At 37.7% G+C, this 19,490-nt stretch overlaps 1 protein-coding gene across 4 annotated transcripts; it reads right to left on the reverse strand.

The window, feature by feature from the left end:
- Nucleotides 1-3,630: 3,630 nt before the first annotated feature.
- On the reverse strand, nt 3,631-18,730 carry LOC105054395 (carbon catabolite repressor protein 4 homolog 1). 4 transcript variants are annotated; one of them, XM_073252100.1, is made up of 12 exons: nt 18,033-18,730; nt 9,564-10,326; nt 9,072-9,158; nt 8,898-8,981; nt 8,739-8,825; nt 8,563-8,649; nt 7,644-7,697; nt 7,455-7,546; nt 7,228-7,342; nt 7,003-7,153; nt 6,713-6,866; nt 3,631-3,948 (listed from the first exon to the last, which is right to left on the reverse strand). In XM_073252100.1, exons 1-11 carry the CDS (start codon nt 18,179-18,181, stop codon nt 6,721-6,723), a joined length of 1,815 nt encoding a protein of 604 aa, XP_073108201.1. In that variant the 5' UTR covers nt 18,182-18,730; the 3' UTR covers nt 3,631-3,948; nt 6,713-6,720. The 4 variants fall into 4 exon arrangements, with proteins under 4 accessions (XP_073108201.1, XP_073108198.1, XP_073108199.1 ...); XM_073252097.1 differs by having other exon boundaries at nt 18,024-18,729; XM_073252098.1 differs by lacking the exon at nt 3,631-3,948 and adding an exon at nt 4,407-4,682 and having other exon boundaries at nt 18,024-18,729.
- Nucleotides 18,731-19,490: the final 760 nt, after the last annotated feature.

Here is a 19,490-nt window from a genome sequence, read left to right on the forward strand (position 1 = left end):
ATAATATTTCAAACGTACTTTTCTTTCAAAACATAATTTCATAAATCATGCATAATTTTCAGAGAATAATTATTTATTTTCAGAATAAATATGGAATATCTCGAGAAGATGATTCATTACTTACTTTCACGGAGCACTGATTGAACAGATCGACTAACTTTTAGGAGATTCTTCCGTGCCTATTATCCAAAATTATATTTTTACATTAATTTTAATTCAAAATTCAATCTAACAAATCCCAAAATCAAAACCTCACTTAAAATCAGACTCTTCCCTAAACTCGACCAAAATCATCAGATGAAGCCTTCCACTACGCTAATCCTAGAGGAATAACTTTAGAGAGAGAGAAATCCATCAAGAGAGAGAAACAATCTAGAGAGAGAAAACAAAAAAATAGAGAGAGAAAGTCAATTCCAGAGAGAGAAAGTCAGGGTTCAGATGAAAGAAGAGAGAGAGAAACTCTCTCTCATCATTTTTTTTATTTATTTATTTATTTATTTATATATATATATTTATTTTTTATTTATTTTTATTTATATTTTTTCTTTTCTTTTCTTTTCTTTCTTTTTTTCTTCTTTTTCTTTTCTTTTTCTTCTTTCTCTTTCTTTTTCTTTTTCTTCTTTTTTTCTTTTTTTCTTTTTTCTTGGTTCCTTCCAAGCCGAACAGAGGACGGCAGTCCTCCGGCCTTGACCGGCCATTCGGGCCACGCCGCCGCGGCGGAGCCGGCGGCAGAGGGGGGCCATTCCCCCGGTCACGGAGGAGCGTGGCCGGCGATCAATTGCGATCGCCGGTGCCGAAAAATTCACGGGAAAGAGACCAAAACAGAGGTCCCTTTCTCCGACCGGAAAATCGGCGACTCTCGTCGCTGGCAGCCGCGCACAAGAGCATAGGAGGAAGGAGAAGAAAGAGGGGAAGAAGAAGGAGACTCACCTCGGCCTCCGGTGATCTCGTCGGGGGCAATCACGACGAGAATCAAAACGGTGTCCACGGCTCTACTTCGGAAAAATCGGAGAGGAAAAGAGGGGAAAAGGGCCGATGTTGGGTTTTTAGGAAGGAGGAGGTCTTCTTATAGAGGACCCTAGGACTCCGAGGGGTCCTAGGATTCCCGATTTTGCCCGATCTCGCCGGAGAAGAAGACTCCTATCGGGAGTCTTCTTCCCGATTTGAATCCTCTGTTTTTTTTTTTTTTTTGGGCTTGGGTCTGCTGGGCTGGGCTTGATTTTGGGCTATGATATTCTCCCTACCGATCAAGAGAATATTGAGGATGGTAGCATGAGGACTCTTTTTGATAAAGTCTGTCAAGTTGTTCAAGGTACATAGCTCCTTATATCTTGTAGATGATCTACTAAGTAATTCATTGCTAATAACTAGTCTTCTTTTTTCCAAGTGTTGCTTGTACCCCACTCTTTCGTGAACAATACTGCTAGCTTCGGCAGCATGATCTAGACATGGAGCAAGAGTAGGACTAGGAGGAGGTGAAGAAGTTAGATTTGCGGAGAGCCAAGCTGAAGTCCGCCATATAGAGCTGAAGAGCTTAAAAACTCAATGTGACATGGCACACCTTCAAACCGTCGAAGCGAAGAAAGAGGCGGCCGCCAAGCAATGAGCAGCTTTAATTGAGGAGGAGGTCCTCCAAGCTATGGAGGCTTAGGAGACTTTTGCAACTTATAAGAACAAGCTTGCCTCCACTACCACTTGACTCTTATCTTGCTGGCTTCTATGATTACTGCTGCAAGTGCAAAGATGCTTCACCAGGTTGAACGTCACCTGTCTTGTCCCACGCCGAGGAGGTGGATGAGGACGAGGATAAGGAATGCGAGGGCACATTTTTAGAGCACATGCAACATAGTGGTGATGTCCTCAATCCTTGTTCCCAAGCAGCTAAGATTTAGTGCATGTCTTTTTCTTTCTCTTCTTAGCGCCGCCTCAAAAGTGAGCTTAGTAGTCAACCTTACGGGGCCAATCTTCTTCCTGCTTCTCAATTGTTGAGGTATCCTAAAATTTTCAAATACTATTAATGAAGATATCTTTTATTCGTACCTCTATTTGCGTCATAATGTTCTCGCTATTGTGTTGTAGCTTGTTCTTGAGTAGGTTGAGCTCTTACTGACTACCTAATCAACTTGTTTATTCAGGACAATGTAGGGACCATCCGTGTAGCGTAGAGGCCTTGCCACCATTTTCATCGTTGTTTTGCCGAGGTTGCAGATTTTGGCCCTTTTAATTATACTAGCGATAGTTCAGATGCTGGAGTTCTTCGAGCCCCTACTCAAACTGGACGAGGTCGGGAACTCCGTATAGATTTTTCAGGGTGCATCTATGGTCAGTTCAGACCCTCACCTCTAGTTTATAATTAATTTCTAGTAGATGAGTTAAGCCCATTATTTTGCTGTTGCTGTGCAGCTTGATTCCCGACTTCAATGCCTTATTTTCGCACTTCAAAAGGTAGGTTGCTCGGTTTGTCGGATTTTTACTTGGAACGTCGGATCTCCATCCCAATACCCAATTCCCCTCATCTGAATAGGTAGATCATTTGGCACACCGGATCTTTTATCAATTGGATCTTTTGGATAGTTAACACTCGAGTGATTAAGATGATTGTCTCCCATTCCATCCTAGCAAGTGGGTACTTGGAAAGCTTATCCTAACCTACGTGACTCAAGTGTGGGCGTGTGGCGTCATCGGCAGTCTCTCAAAAAGACTTGTCCAACATTTCATTCATGATTATTTGGCTCCTTGGCTAGATCCATGAGAATAACAAGCCAGTAATATCTTGCAAGAGTCATCCTGACTTGCAATGCTCTTACGCAATGCCATCGATGGTCTCTTGTAGGACTCACGTGATATCTCGAACATGATTCAGCATTTTAGCTCATAGCCAGACCCACGAAAATTTTATTCAGGATCTTTGATAGGCTTGCCTCATCTTATTACTTTAAAAGATTTCTTAGTCAACGATCAATATCTCAGATTTACATCACTCAGCTACTTCTAGAACATAAAAGAGAGCAAAGAGCCTAATACACAAACATGGAGAACCACCTATCATACAGAACCGCCTGTTATTGAAGTAATATCATCTAAAAGTTGATCCTAAAAAGTGTAGAGCTCAAGAGTAACCATTATGACTCCAAAGCCTTTTTGACTCGGGTGGCTACGTTATTCTAGGAACTTTGGCACGCAACAGCCCTTTCCCAACTAAATTTCAAGAGCTCGACCCACCTGCCACCAAGATTGTCGGCTCACCCTAATTATTAGATGCCATGATCGTTAAAGGTCCTTAAATTCGAGTAATATACCAGTCAGGAAAGAGAACCAGCAATTACTAATTATTAGAGCAGATCACCCGATCATAATTCCTCGTTTCTCACTTTGCTATGTCACCAGTTACACTACCCAAAAACTTTATACATCGATGGCACGTTCTATAGAATGGTACCTGATGTCCAGTGTGAAGATGGCGTTCCCAAAAAAAAAAAAAATCAAGTTGATTCCAGGTCAACATGATCTAGAACTGCGAAATAATACCAAAAAAAAAAAAAAAGGCTCTCACACTCCCCGCACAACGCGATTGAAAATTCCACTTTGAGCGTTCCTGCACATCACGATTGATTAACGCAACGTTCCACCTTGCGGACAAGATACGGAGACTGATATATATATTCCGAACTTGTAATGGGTAACCTTCTGAAAAAAATTATACTAGACAATGGCTAAACAAAAGATTAGCCCTTAACTGTTCTTTAGAAGAAAAAAAAACATATTCTGCACAATTTCTGTGAGACACTGACAATGATACAAGTAGATCAACAATGAGCCCTCAAGGGAAACATCGCCACAGAGAACAATGAAAATTCTCTACCTCCTTTAAGAGCATCACCGGATGGACCTTTTATGATCCAACTACCCATACAAGACAAACAGGTCGAACAGGACGGAGAAAAAGACCTGTGGAGAAGAGGGAACATGAAAAAAAATAAAATAAAATAAAATAGGAGCGTCAAAACTCAGTTATTTATATAACCAAAAAAAAAAAAAGACTACAGATCCATTTTTTTCTCCAATATCCCTCTAGCAATACGAAGAGAAAACAATAAGGTATAGAACCATAGGATAACCATTTCTATACAACGGACTTTATTTCACACGAAAACGCTGCAAGACAACTTTATTCTGACTGGCAAGTATCTGAATCAATATTCTTGAATAATTTCACCTTGACTTATTCATAGTAAACTCTAATTCACAAAAATATTTTGCTAAGGCCACATTTAGCAGTCTAATCACAGAGAAAAGAAAAAACCGACCAAACCTCAAACAGACCCAAAAAATAAAAGCAACGCACACTCATTTGGCGGGTTCAACAACAGAAGCTAATAGCAAGATGACAAAAGCAAGGATTTCAGTTTTGTAAAAGATTTGCACTCCAAATAAAAATATATCAAACGGGGAAAGAGGGGGAAATGGTATTATTCTTCATTTCCTAAATTAATCTGCATGCCTACTTATGGCAAATACTTGCACAGACCTGTATTAACCATTATGCCCAACAAAATACTAAATTCCCTCTATTCGAAGTTTCAAACATGATGTTCCATTTAAAGTAGTATATTTCCAAAATATTCCGATGTAGTATATGTTAAACCAACATTTTCCTTCCATTATAGCAACCTTGCTTGATGCTGCAAGAAACAAGACCACTTTCAACATTAGTATGAATAGATGGATATGCCATCATAATGGTGTCCAACAAGTTGACATCGATATAACCAGTGGCCTTAATATCCTTGGCCACCCTAAAACCTCCGTTTGAAAATTTGAGCATTCTTAACGCAAGAAAGGAAATGCCAGATGGTCCTTATTTTTTCGAGGGAAACGCCAGAAGGTTTTTTCAGATGTGAATACAAGTTACTTATGAACTCGGTCCATGACAGTCACATGCAGAAACAAGTAGTATATTCTTTATCTTTGGTTTAGCTTACAAAGTCCACAAATCAAAAATTCTAATTTCATTATATTGGACACAGTCCTTGGAAAGCCTAAGAGGTTAAAGCTCAGATGACATTACATTTTTACCGATATGAAGTGAACAAGGCCAATGTATAGCAGGACTGCTCAATCACCAAAAGAAATGACAAAAATGCCTGAATTACCTAGTGCTGCCTTTTGCAGGTTCCAAATTATCATAGCTTCATCCCTAATTTGTTAGCACAAGGCATTGTTCTCATATAGTTCACGTTGATCATTAACAGTCCTTGCTATGTAGAAGTCCATGAAACCAGAGGTTAGGGGTAGCAAACGCCCTGGACAGCTCACGCCCAGCTTAGAAATGACTTGGTTCAGGATTGGTTCAAATGTAACCTAATTGAGCTTGAACCAACAACCTAGGGCTCAAAGGTAACTTCAAACCAAGATGAAAAATAGACCAACTGGATCATGCTCAGCTCTATTCGGCTTAAATTTATTTCATTTTTGAGTCTCCATTAAATGTTAATCCATATTTGAACCAAGCTCTGATTCAAGCTTAAACCTAAGTTGGTTCAAGCTTGAATCCATTTATAGCTTGATGTAGGATTTTCAAGCTGATCAATTACACCTGCTTTTGGCTCACTTTGAAATTAAAATTGAATCAAGCTTGAAACAGTGGTAAACAAATCACGCTTCATCAGACCAAGGCTCATTCAAGCTTCATCAGACCCAGTGCAACAATAAAATGGAATTAAAACATTATGACCCAATGTGCGCTCCAAGAATGCTGCCAAGTGAGCTGCTTTGAGGAAGTGCATGTATGGGCCTTCAGTTCAGTCAGCTTATCTCAATCACATGCTTTATTCAATTTAGGATTCACGCAAAACTTGTTATGAAGTTACACTCTTAACCTTTTCTTCCATCTCAGAGCTAAATCAAGCCAATAATTTCAGTGAGGAATAAAACAAGAGTCCATCAAAAGAAAAAATAATGAACAAATTGATTTATTTTACCAATCCTATCTGCATGCCCACAGCTGTCCACCAAACATAGGAGGATATTTGCATGCCAAATCACATTGTTGTCATGATAACGGCTAAAAGATCAACTGTCCTTAGATACGGAAGACAAACAACCAACAGCATGAATGGCACCAACAGTATGGCTTGCACATTGTTACATCATGCAGTGAAAGCATATGGTCAGAACATATACCCCATTTCATTAGAGAAAGAAATTTCCCAGCTATGTGATTTAGAGTCTATGGTTTTGCCACAGTAGTAGTTTTGTCTTAAGCCTGTCACAAGTTCAAGGCCAGGTGAAGAGGGGGAAATATCAGGTTAACTATTTGAATACAGGCAGAAAATATGATCTATCGCTGCTTCATAATCTAATTCCAGCTAGCACCCACATAAGAAAATTGTTGAGATTGTGTTTTAGGAGCTTCTATCTAGGTCATTTCAGGTTAGCTTCAACGTAGAAGTGTTTTCTATGGATAGCAAACAAAGCCGGTAGGGTCACAATTATTATAAAGAGTTCATACTTCTTTTAGAAACATCTGACAGTTTGTTACTCCATCTTATAAATATTTTGAAAAACACCAGATATGCATGAGATCTAGCAAGAAAATAAGTAACCTGATGGATAAGGGCATAACACACATTAAGTTATATAAATTCATGTCTTGTATAGCTTAAGAAAAAATTAGAGCAAAGTAAAAATAAGAAAGAATATTTGCATGCACCTCTAATTTCAACGTCGGACTCTAGGCTTGCACCGGAATTCTGCTAAAAGCGCTAGATGATCAGATGACCACTCAGCAGAAGGAATAGCTGTGTCTTTCCGCAAGCTTTCCTCATCCAGGAGTTCCAATAGTGATTCTACTGTCAAAGAGTCGGCTGAAACCACAAGATGCAACACAACTTAAGACAAATTGAACATGTGGTTTCCACATATCTCCAGACGTCAATAAAAACCATCAACAAAATAATGCTGATTCACTAAATTATAATAATAATTATAAATGTTGCCTACCTGTATAAAATATGTAGTCAACAGTGCCTATAAAGTCCCTAGTACAATTTGTGAATAAAGGTTCATTTGTTGTGGGATCCATTCTCCTCCTTTGTTGCTCTAAGCTATGACCAATCCCCATCATTCTTGCAAACGAAGAATATGCACTAACCTGTGATGCAGGCTACCAGTTAACAATGTTCATTCTAGAAGATTCAGGTCAAGTAGTGCAAGCATGAATATTACCAATGGAAGCTGGTGAGTTAACTTGCTAGCAGGACGCAAGATATTGAGGGGGTCCACAGCCAAGTCTGGATGCAGCTGATCTACTTTGCCCATTGCAAGAAGTGCATGAGGAGCACTACATCCATGACATTCTCATTAAATATTCATGTAAGCATGCGTGCATGTGTAGATACACACCAAAGGATACATGAACAAGCACTGAAAGAATCAAGAATAAAGCTGCATACCTTCCTGGAACTGAATTAAAATCGCCACACACCAACATTGGAATGTCTGCACTAACAGCAATTTTCTCCAATCCTTTTAAAAGAGTATGCACCTGAGATGATTACATCCATGATGACATTAAAGATGATTGGAATGAAAAACATACACAAAATAAACATATGAATATTGAAATATGATAGGATCAGAACCTGCCAGAGTTTAACATCTTTGTGATCCTGATGGACATTTACATGTGTATTGGCCTGCAAGGAAAGACCAGAGCAAAAACAACCCCAATAAATGAATAATAGTACGTGAAATAACACATGCACTTCTACAGAGCATGCCCATCTCTATTGCAAAAAACACATGTGAGGCTGCACATGATGACAGGTAATTGCATATCATATCAGCACCAGGGCACAATGAATTTTTTCTAACATAAATTAAAGACAAGCAAATAAAGAATAATTTTCATATTAGCATGGTGATATAGAACAAAAGCTACTCTTCAAGACCTGCAGTTATGTCTACCATAGCTAATGGCTCATTTACTAATGAAAATCAGACAAATAGATAGGTTGGACGCTGGGCTTAATCCCCAGCAAATGGTGTACTTGGGTTCAGTCTCACTTGAAGGAAGTTGTGCTTTAGTTGCCCTTGTTTGCAGATGACAACAAATATGCCAGCCACAAGACTAGAACCTAAAGGTCCAACAAGGTTTCTAACCTTATTCACTGTTTTCATAATGCAAATGGCACATTACCATAAGACAAATATAGAGTATTCACTTGGGTAGATTTGATTGGTTTGCCAAGCCTTCAAAGAGAAGGTGAAATAAACACCAGCCTGTAAAGGATTGCCTAACTGTATGACCATCAAGCCATTTTCTCCATGCTAAGACCAAAAGCCAATATGGACATCCAAGGAAACAGGGTGGGCCATTTAAATTCTGTATGGAACAGGAAAATGTGATATTTTAAAAGAGTGTGAAATACAATGCAAGTAATGTTAGTCTAGACTTTGGTCATATATGATAAATATGTTAAAAATCAAACGTATCCATCTACCCAAACAAAAACTAGCACGCACAAGTTAGCATGAGAAAAAGAAAAAAGCTTCACATACCACACAAAGCAGCTGCCTTTTTCCAGGATTATCAGCACCTTGATTACTGAATTTTGCTTCAAGTACCACAATAAGAGCTATATTATCCTATACACAAGGAAGACAGTTATGAAGGATCTTTAAAAAAACTTGCAAGTACAAGCTCAGAAATTTCAAACCAAGTGCAGGCCAGCAACCTTAATCAACCGACTCAAAGCCACTTTCTTCTGATTAGGTTGAATAACAGCATCTGTCAAAGATTGTGCAGCTTTATTGAATTCAACCTGCAAAATGAAATGAATTTGTCAGCTAAATGACATAGCAGTACTCAATGACTAATCTAAAAGTGTATCTACCTCATATTTTTTGACATGTGAAAACTTGTCCCTGCGAAAAAATGTTGCGCAACCATCAACTGCATTTGGATTTCCACTATAAACCTGAACCAACCACCGGTAGTTAACCATATTTACAAGCTGAAAGCAATGGAAGTTAAAGTTCCAGAAGCAACTGAGCATGTGAAACTTAACCTCTGATGTTTTTTTCTTGTAAAGTGCTTGATATCCATGCTTATCTAGTTCAGGTGCAAAAAACTCCTCAAAATGGTCACTTTGAACCTGAAAAATTTACAGCAATGCCACATTTAGTTTGCATAATTCTGTCCCAAGACTGAACATAGGAATAGTTTTTTCGGAATATTAAACCAGCCACATAATGAGTGATAACCACAATGCAGCACCAACATCTTCAAGTTAGTTAAGCTGCGGAAAGAAAAGAAATAGGAGCCAAAAATCTTTGAGACACAAGGCCAATATTTTTTTCCATAGCCAGAGACTTTGTATTCTATGTTTACCAACAAAATTCTACTGAAATTTAATGGCATCATTTTAAATTACAATGCCTAAACAAGAAATGAGGGAACCAAATTTATATTCTTCTACTCAACAAAAATTGTTCTAGAAACTGACCACTCTATATGATTCTCTCCATTATAAAAAATACCATAAATCAGAATTATGTACCTCTTGAAGACAAAGAATGTCAGCATGGTAACCAATAATTTCCCGTAACAAATTCTGTCTGCGGTATGGCCATGAAAGAGCCCAAGAGGGGCAATAGCTATATGATTCATTGGTCGCATATGCATCAGAGAGAATGTTGTATGAAAGAATTGAGAAGGTTCCAGAAGACACACTTCGGCTATCAGGGTCCATATGGCCCAAGACATCAACTCCATTCACTTGAATCATGCGTCGTGGAGTTGGAGTTGGAGGTGGTATCACATGTGACATCATAATGGTACTTGTATTTCCTATAGGTATTTTTGTATCAGCATCTATTGCTACACATTCAAACTTCAGAAAATGACCAATATCATCCGCCGTGGGTGTATATGTCCTTGATCGTCCGACTTCAAACAAGTTATCACCACTCCTTTCTGCCACAGTTGTGGGATATATTGGTGTGGAAGCATTGCTCAGGCTAGGGCTCTGGCCGGCATTAGATGTTGACGCAGAAATCCCTACATTTTTAAACCCAGATCCAGTACTACTAAAGCGTCCAAACATTTCCTCCTCCTCTGTTCCATTTTCATTTGAAGCATTACTTGCTCGCTCATGTAAAGCACGATGGTGCTGCCAGGCATCTGAAAAGCACATAGGTGTGCAATGGTAACTCCTGGCAACAGGTACTTTTGCCTTTAAACAAATCAGGCATTGCAATGTCGCTTGCTCAGTTGGATGTACACTGCATATGGCAAATTTTTGATCACCATGTACACGATACCTGCAGAACAGAATAACAAGAAATATATCTGAAACACCAAGTTATACCACTGGAAACAGAAGCATTTTCCAATTATGAACTTGTAAGAGCTATCATATCTGCAGCCATATATGTCAAACAATTCACCCTTCTGATCAAATATTAATTCAACTTGCATGCAGCAGGGGTGGCAAGAATTTTGTCAAACTGAAATTTATTCAATTTTACTTGCATTAAGGTTACCACATGAGAATTTTCAAAAGATCAAGTAATTTACTTGTGCATAAAGTGAAAGACAAACATAAAAACTGATACTTTTATTAAAGCAGAGTATTTAAAGGCCCAATAGCAGGCACAGGGTTTTATTATGATCACTCTATGAAATTTTTATTCTTGTTGGTATTGTACAATGCTTTCTCTAGTATGTTTAAATTTTTTTAAAAAATCTGCATAGCCAATATGTAATCCATCACCAAAGCTACAATGCCCAGCTTCCCCTACAAGCCTCCAGTGTTGCATTTAAAACTGGCACCTGGACTGCCACCATATGTATGGTCGTGCTGACATAATTTACAGATTCTTGGTAATTAAATTGCATTCCTTAGGGCCCATCGTTCAAGGTAACTTATGATAAAGACCACCATAAAATCCACCTTTTTCCTTTGAAAAAATATGGAGCATTTCTGGATTTATAAATATTTCAATTTAACCAGATTTGTTACATATTTAGCCATAAGATTTACAAATGACAGAATCTCAAAATTTTTACATGCAGTCTTAGATAATTAATATTTAGCTTTCAAAACAACTTTCAGCATCAACATTTTCAAAAGGATACTGACCTCCACATCCTGAACTTATACAACGCCAACATGCAACTTCACAAAATTTTCCATTATTGTTCTAGCATATACCATGCAATATCATTAAGATTCAAATGATAAAGCACCTAAAACCTGTTTCCTTTACCCATAATCTAAATTCAATATTGAGGTCGCAAACAGAGATGTCATCAAACTGAACATTATCAAAAGAAAAAAATCGCAAAGATTACTCCTCAAAAATCTAAACTCTTCATCGATGCAGCATCATTAAGTTCTTGTCAATAAGAATTAAAATAGATTTTCAAGAGATTGTTTACCAGATAAATGAGAGAAAAAAAAGTAGATGCTATCAGCAAACATGATCAGTATTTTACCATCAAAAGGCACTTCTAATGAAAGATCAATAAACAACATGCATAATGCAAATGATGATCATCTTTTTAGCAAGGAAACATGATCAGCCCATTTAGGAAACATTCCCAGTGGAAAGAGTCAGCAAGAAACGTCGTTATATGTTTAAAAGAACAAAAAGAAGAAGAAAATTCATCATTTCTGCTAGGAACAATAGATGCATAACAAGAACAAGAAAATGGTTAAGGAATATTATCTAAGAAGAGAAAAAAAAATATCACGCCTGCACCAGACCAAGTAAAATTTAAAGGCAAAAAATTAAAAAAGATCATTTATCAATACATGCTTATCTACATTATGACATAGAGTATGAAAGCACAAAGTCTATCATGTTGCTGGACTCTGAAGCCTTTGCATGTATTATTTATTTATTAATTATTAATTGATGCTGATGCTTCTCACGGTCTGAAGCTTCGCCGCCCCCCACCCCCCCCCCCAAAAACAACCAAAACACCACCACCCAAAAACTCTCCTCTTGAACAAGACATGCTGATCATTGCTTTACATACCATGAAAACTATGTTTCTACAATCTCCAAGATTTCCAGAAATGTCAGAAATTTTTGCAGAATTGGAACTGCAGGATATAATATGACATGACACAATCCACCTTTAGGTGTCCTACCAACATTGGCAGGAAGTGTTCAACATGTGGTATCTTTTCTTTTAAGTGCCATGCAGGGGCACTCTTAGTTTCAAGTGTTGAATACTTTAAACAAAGTACCACTAAGTTTTCATCGAATACTTTATAAAGTGTCACTATGTTTTCACTGGAAAGTTATCGCAATATTTTTTAATTAAAGTATCTTAATATGTTTTAAGTAAACTTAATTGCAGCAGAGGGATAATTTAAACGACTCATGAACCAATGGTCATTCTATAATTTCATTTGTTAGACAGCATCTCTCTCTCTCTCTCTCTCTCTCCCATTCCTCTTCATTTTCTGCTTGAAACTTAGGTACATATCTATCGACATGCATTTATGTACACAAGTATCCAAGGAATACTTAAACAACTTACAAACTCATGGCCGTTCCATTATAGTGTTTGTTAAACAGCAATATGTCTTGCTCTTTCCCCTTTTTAATTTGCCTTTTTTAAGATAAGTGACAAATGACAGATTATATCATACTGTATAGAAGCACAATAATTTCTCTCACAAACATTCACAGCCTCAGAGTTGGAAGAGTATCCTCGTCCTCCAAACCAAAATTGATTACTTTCTCACTTACTGCTAGAAATTCCTTCCATGTTTATGAGACTTTCATCCTCATCCAACACCAAAGGAATTGCTTTACTTTATTAGCACTCTATTGAGATTTTCTCTAAGGGATTGGTTTCCTGCTCAGCAATTAGTCATTCCCACATGAAAACATGGGCTGAGATACACGACCACAATGCCTCAGACCCCCCCCCTCTTTTACACCCTCTGGTTATCAAAACATCAAAAAGAAACAATAATAAATCAAGGAGATTACATCTATCAGAAGTTTGGGCGGAAGAGATGGTGTAGGTATTACTCTAACAAAGTTTCAAGTGGTTGGAAATTTGTAGTTGGATTCTCTCCTATATCCTACTCTCCCTACTTTGCTGATCTCCACTTTGTAGTTTTCCTCCTCTTCAAACAACAAGAAATCAACCTTCTTCTCTTTCTTACTAATTACATTAACTGCTCCTCAAGTAGAAATAATTTTCTTTCCTTCTCCTCTTAGTGGATCAAAGAAAAGCATGAATTTATTGAGTACCGAACATTTTTCATACATCCTCTTTTTGTTTTTTTTTTAATTGTTTATTTTTTAAAAGAAGAAGTTTGCTTTAGAACAGAAGATAAATTTTGATCACTGCATATGAAGGAATCTTCGATGACGAATCTAAGATTGTTGAGATTTTTTATCTTAGGGACATCGGTTGTTTTTAGTAATTCAATCACAGTTTTTATTTTGTAAGTACAAATTCTATCAACAATTTAATCTTTGTGTTATTACCTGTTCCTTGTTTTTGCACTTTAATAGCCTTCTTTTGCTCCAAATAATCTGTACATTTGTATTCTTTTGCTAGTTAACTAGTCTGAGTTTTCGATCCACCCAAGTCACCAAAAATCCAAGTGAGTTGAGTTTGCAATAAAAACTACTATTCAATTGCCTAGAGGAAGTGGTTTGATTCAAAATGAACACCAAAAACAGTGGGTCACACGATCAAATCCAAACATTCCAATGCACACCACTTCAATGGATATGGCTTTACCTACTCCAAACACCACCAAGCCCCCCATCCAAAACAAACACCAGTGATCTAATGGTACTTCAAGAGAATCATTTATGTATCTTTACGCATCTTCTTATTTTATTTGTTTGTCTCCTTCTACCTAAGCTTACTATGACGTGCCTATCTACAGATGCAAAACTGGTAAAACAGCTAAAATAAACTAATTATCCTAGCAATGTTAAATGAAATTAACAAAGGATAAAATGACTAGTCAATATTGTATCCATGTAAACAATATTTTCACTGTTACTAAAACCAGGTAATCATCAACCCAATTAAAGCAAGTGATGGTGCTAGATGGCAACAGCTAACCCCTAATAAAAATAATCAACCTTTTTGAATGATAGAATCTTCATAAATCAGCAAACTCTAATCAACCTCGGTCCTCAATCCGTAGCTTCTGGATATAAATTGTTGGCCCTCATAGGTTCCTCATCTCTTCATCCATTTAAAATTTTATAGAACAATGTTAGTGATTTCCTTTTTTTGCTTAATTACTTGTCCATTAGATGCTAATCAAGCACTCAAATAGGAGAAGCCCTATCTTATGAAATGTAATGATCATATGACAAGTGTTTCTATTTCCAAGCTATAAACATTGATGTCTCAAACAATATATGATATTTAATGAATTTTTATATTTAAGTATATCCAATCATAAATTTTGATTATTCCCCTTCTTAATGTGCTTTTGCATGTGAGTTTTAAACAGTACATATTCATATCTACATATATGTATGCATGTATGTATGCATGTGTACCTATGTCATAGCCCCATGTCAAGTTATTGGGATGTTATTTTGTATGACACCTAAGGGAGCTTAGACACAGCACTTTTGCCAATTATCAACATAAAATTGCATAAAATCCTCGGAGTATAAGCCGGAAAATGCCTTCTCTAAGGGGCCTCATTTCAATAATAAGTCTTGCTAATGTGAGCACCAAGCGCACATCTCTATGGAAGCTACCAACATCTCCCCCCACATGCATAGCACGTGCCAAAAAATGGTATATGCTACGAAACAGTCTATATGGGGAAAAAAGGAAAAGACAAACAAGTAGTTGATGACAAAAAAATCACGCATAATGGGTATGTGAAAAAGTACAGACAACATTGGTTTCCGTCAAATAGTGTGGTTTTCCTAACTATAAAAACAGCATTGTTTTCATCGGATTCAATTGGTTTATTCCTTTACTAGTGTTGTCATATATGCACTTGAGGTTAAAAAGAGAATACTGATATTTGATTTTTTTTTTTTAATGCAGTATCAATCACGTAAGGAATATAACAGAGGATAATGGTTGACTTGAAATTCAGTGAGAAAAGTATTTCTGCCCATGGTCAATGTCAGTTTAAGTGAATGATGAAGTCTTGCCAAACTGTGCCCTTATGCAGAAGGAGAACAGAAGAGAACAACATCTTAAACATGGAGGGGTGAATACCCTTCGGAATATAATAATGACAAAATAGCCGGATTAGCCAACAATGAAGAGCTACAAAAGCAATTAGAAAATGGCCAATTCTGATAAAAAGGATTAACATCTTGATTGTTTTGAGTAGCCCAAAAATTGACTTTAAATTGTCTAAATATCTCATATTTGGCTAGGGTATAATAAACACCCGAGAAAAGAAGTGTAAATTTTCCAGCACAAGGCAGCTGGCTGAGCTGTGTATTTTTCAAAAAAAGAAAAGAAAAAGAAATAAAGAATTACCCTCTTTTTAGTTACACCAAATCAGGTCCTGATTTTCTAATCATCAATGCGGTATATAGAAAAAGGATGAACAATATGGAAGTATAGGATATACATGCAAAAAAAGATGTTACAACAGCAGGCAAATGAATCATTGTATAAGTGCAACCAGTTAGGGTGGATGGAGCACTCATTCTAGATTTACTAAACTCAACTCAAAAATTAACATCCTTATGCATCCAAAGATCTCTTTAGATAGTGAGGAGGTAAAAACAAAATCGCAAAGCTGGTTGAATAAGTGAGTACTGGACAAGCAGAAGATCTGCACAAGCTGCCTCTGTAAAGTAGAGCCCAAGAAACTATGAAACTTGAACCACAATATAAGAGAAAGTTAGAAGGTCAAGTTTCTTCAATGAGAAAATTATGCTGGTCATCATATTCTTATCATTGAGAATTCATTCAAATAATTCTTGAGACAAACAAGATAAAAAAAGAAAAAGAAAAAGAATACATGCATCATTGCTACACATTTTATGTCATATCAGAAAACAAAGTGCTTAAAATATCAAAAAACTTAGTCTGATGTTCTTGCAAGGTTAATGAAAGCATCTAGAGAGCTAATGATAGCATTTGATGTGAAGGCCTGTTTGGAAATGATAGGAATGGCCCGAATCCTATAGGATCAATGGATTCTATGCATAAAAATCCTATTGTCATTCCTGGCCACTGTTTGGCTGGTTGAACTATGGGATACTAGAGCAGTGGGAAGTGGTGAATCCTATACGAAAAAATATATCCTCGGAAGTTTTTTTTTCTTTGCGATTATCAGGCTCTACCTTCCTGCCATCATCACACTCCACCTCCAAAACCTGATATGCCATACTCCACTTCCCTTGTTTTAAAGAGGACAAGACACAACAGGGTATGGTCCACTCCATATTGTCCTCCCCCATTAAAGTAGCATATAGGAAGAAATCAATAAGGCCCAAAAGAGACAGCTATATGTACACTAACTTGCTAAATATTCCCTGCCCTAGCACTGACAACCCAATTCAATAGAATTCAAAGCTAACCCAAAACCAAAACATGAGCAAACACCTTGTGAATTACTGTCTTGTTTTCTTGTTGGGAATATGGCTCCAAGCCTTGGTGGCTAGCCATAAGGTAGCCTTCAAGACTTTTCATTATCGATAATAATATAGATTCTTAAAAGAAATAATTATTTATAATTTATAAAATTATTTATTCTACAACCATTGTAATAAGAAATGACACATTTGGACAGTAGAAACACAGCTTGTTTAAAGATGCACAGATATATAAAACAATCCAAGTTTATTAAAAGAAATCATGAATGGAAAGATATTTTTACAAAAATAAAAATAAAGTGAGTTATCTACCTAATTGTTGGAAATGTTGAAAAGGGTAAAACAAGAGGTAGAGAAAGGAGGAAGAAGAGGAAGGAGAAGAGGGGGATCCTAATTTATTATCCAAACATATGATAGAATCAGTTACATGAGGTTTTTCTCCCAATAGGATTTTGTGTATAATCCTATGGGATCAAAATTTACATCCCATCACAAATTTTATCCTGAAGTTATAAATCCTAAGCACCCAAAGAGGCCCTAAATGTTGAAGTAATGCAACAAAATTAGTACAGAAGCTTGTAAACAATGTCCTATTAAGGCCAGAATGATGAATAATCTGCACAGATAACAATTTTGGCATCATCAACTAAGCATGCTCACCATGTGAAAGCATGTACCTTGATTGACTTTAATCTACCGAACAAAAATTAACAAATCATCCCAAATAGCCTATAAGATTTCATTAGACGTAATAATATATCTATACATATGGGGAAAATGGATTAAACACTGTTCATTTCGAAAGAGACTGTTCAATATATATTTCCAGGTCATCAGTCATAAGCCTCATACTATACAAATATTATTAACTATATTTTGATTAGTAATAGCATGCAGCATGCAGCAACCATGGAACCAGCAGGTTATCGATATGGATATTTCATTATCTAGAATACCCACATGATTCTCAACAACTAAACCTAATAAGCAAGAAAAGACTTAAAATGTTCGTCTTGGCTTCCAACTTCTGCAGAAGCTTTAAAACCGACAACGTGGAATTCCTCTATCAAAAACTTATTAGACTCACGTAAGTGTCCGAAAAGGTAAAGATACAAGAAATGCAGCATCAAGATGAAATACACACCTTTAAAAAACACATGAATGAATTCAAGAAACCATCATTTCAAAACATTGATATTCTGGAAACCGAGAAAGTGCCACTGGCAACAGATGATAAGGAGTACCGTCACAATATGAAATTTAAGCCGCCATCCAAGAGGGGAATATAATAGAGAAATCTTGGAGAGCCAAGAACCACAATCGAATCAAGAAACACCGGAAACCAATATCAAGAAACGGCATCTGGAGAGACAGTGTGTGCGTGTGTGTTAGCGCGCGCGCGCGCGCGCGAGAGAGAGAGAGAGAGAGAGCGCGCTCACCATTTATACCTCATGCAGTAGCCGTTGATGGGGGCGGACTCGGGGACATCCTCATTGGAGATGGAGTTATCCGGGCGCCTCAAGAGCACATACGGCGTTATCTCACAGCCGATGACGGGGATCTCCGACGGCAGATGGACTCGCAGCACGCTCAGCATGCTTCCCTTGCCTCAAATCCTTCGCTCCCAAGCCCAAACCCTAACCCTAACCCAAGAACCTCCTTCTCCGTCGCCGACTCCACGAATCCAAGATTATCACCGGACCGGGGGCGGAAGCGGCGCGGATCCGCCATCACCCGACCCTGGAATCCGCCAGGGTTGACAACTCCAATCTAAACCCTAGAATCGAGGGTCTCGAATGCCAACCAAACCAAGAAAAGAGGCTCCCTCTTTGGATAAACCCTAGGGCAGCTGAAAGAGAGAAGACATCAATCTCAAGAACCTCCGCTAGTGACCGCTCGATCGCAAACTGGAAACCCCTGGAGGAAGGGATGGAGAAAGGTCAGGCGAAGTGATTCGGGGATTGGGAGAAGGAGAGAGGCGAAGGAGAGGAGAATGGAAGGAGGGTAAGAGAGGAGAAAGTTTAGGGTTTAAAAGAAGGGAATGAGGGGAGTAGGATTACAGGGCGCTGCTACAAGAGAGTTTTTTTCTTTTGGGTTTGGGAGTAGTGGGGGATGCTCGCTCGCTCGCTCGTTCTTGGGGGGTCGTCTCTCCCGTATTTAAACGTGACTGTGAGGTAAGAACTGCCTTTTTTCTTTTTTTTTTTTTTTTAATTCCTTTTCCATTATCTCCTATCCTTATCTCCTGAGAATTGACGGAGCCTCGTAAATGTTCACCGCATTTTGTAATTGGCAACGTATTTCGAAAACAAGCTTTATTTTTGGCAGTTGGACTACCGTTTCATGCATGCCGGTCATTCTATGCCATGTAACATGAGACGAATATTGCGACACATAGAAGTGAGGGTGATTGTTTACCAAAAAAAAAAAATCAGGATTGTTGGGGGATGACACATCACTCATGCCAAAGAGACGTACCAAAAAGAGATCCATGATGATCATCATAATATTAATTAAATATAAATGAATACAATCTCAATGATAAATATGTCATTTTAAAACTATAGCAAAGCTATTTGAAGGAAACCATTCAATACGTAATGAGACAGTGAAAGATCTTAATTCGAACTCACCAATCTTTGCTCTCTGACTGATCTTTTTGAATGAAGTTTCTGATGGAGAACTCTATCGATCTCGTTCTGACCGCTGATCCTAACTTCGATCGTCGATCCTAACTTTAGCCGCTGATTCAGCCATCGATTTTGGTTCCATCGCAGGTCTTTAACCACTGGCATCAAAGTGATATTCGGACATCAGATACAATCTTAAAAGATTCTGACCCAACATCATCTTCAACAGAGGATTCTCCACCGATCCTCACCTCCAGTCGCAAGCTGTATTCTCTTCAC

This window comes from Elaeis guineensis, chromosome 2 (assembly GCF_000442705.2).
Source record: "Elaeis guineensis isolate ETL-2024a chromosome 2, EG11, whole genome shotgun sequence".
Taxonomy (NCBI): domain Eukaryota; kingdom Viridiplantae; phylum Streptophyta; class Magnoliopsida; order Arecales; family Arecaceae; genus Elaeis; species Elaeis guineensis.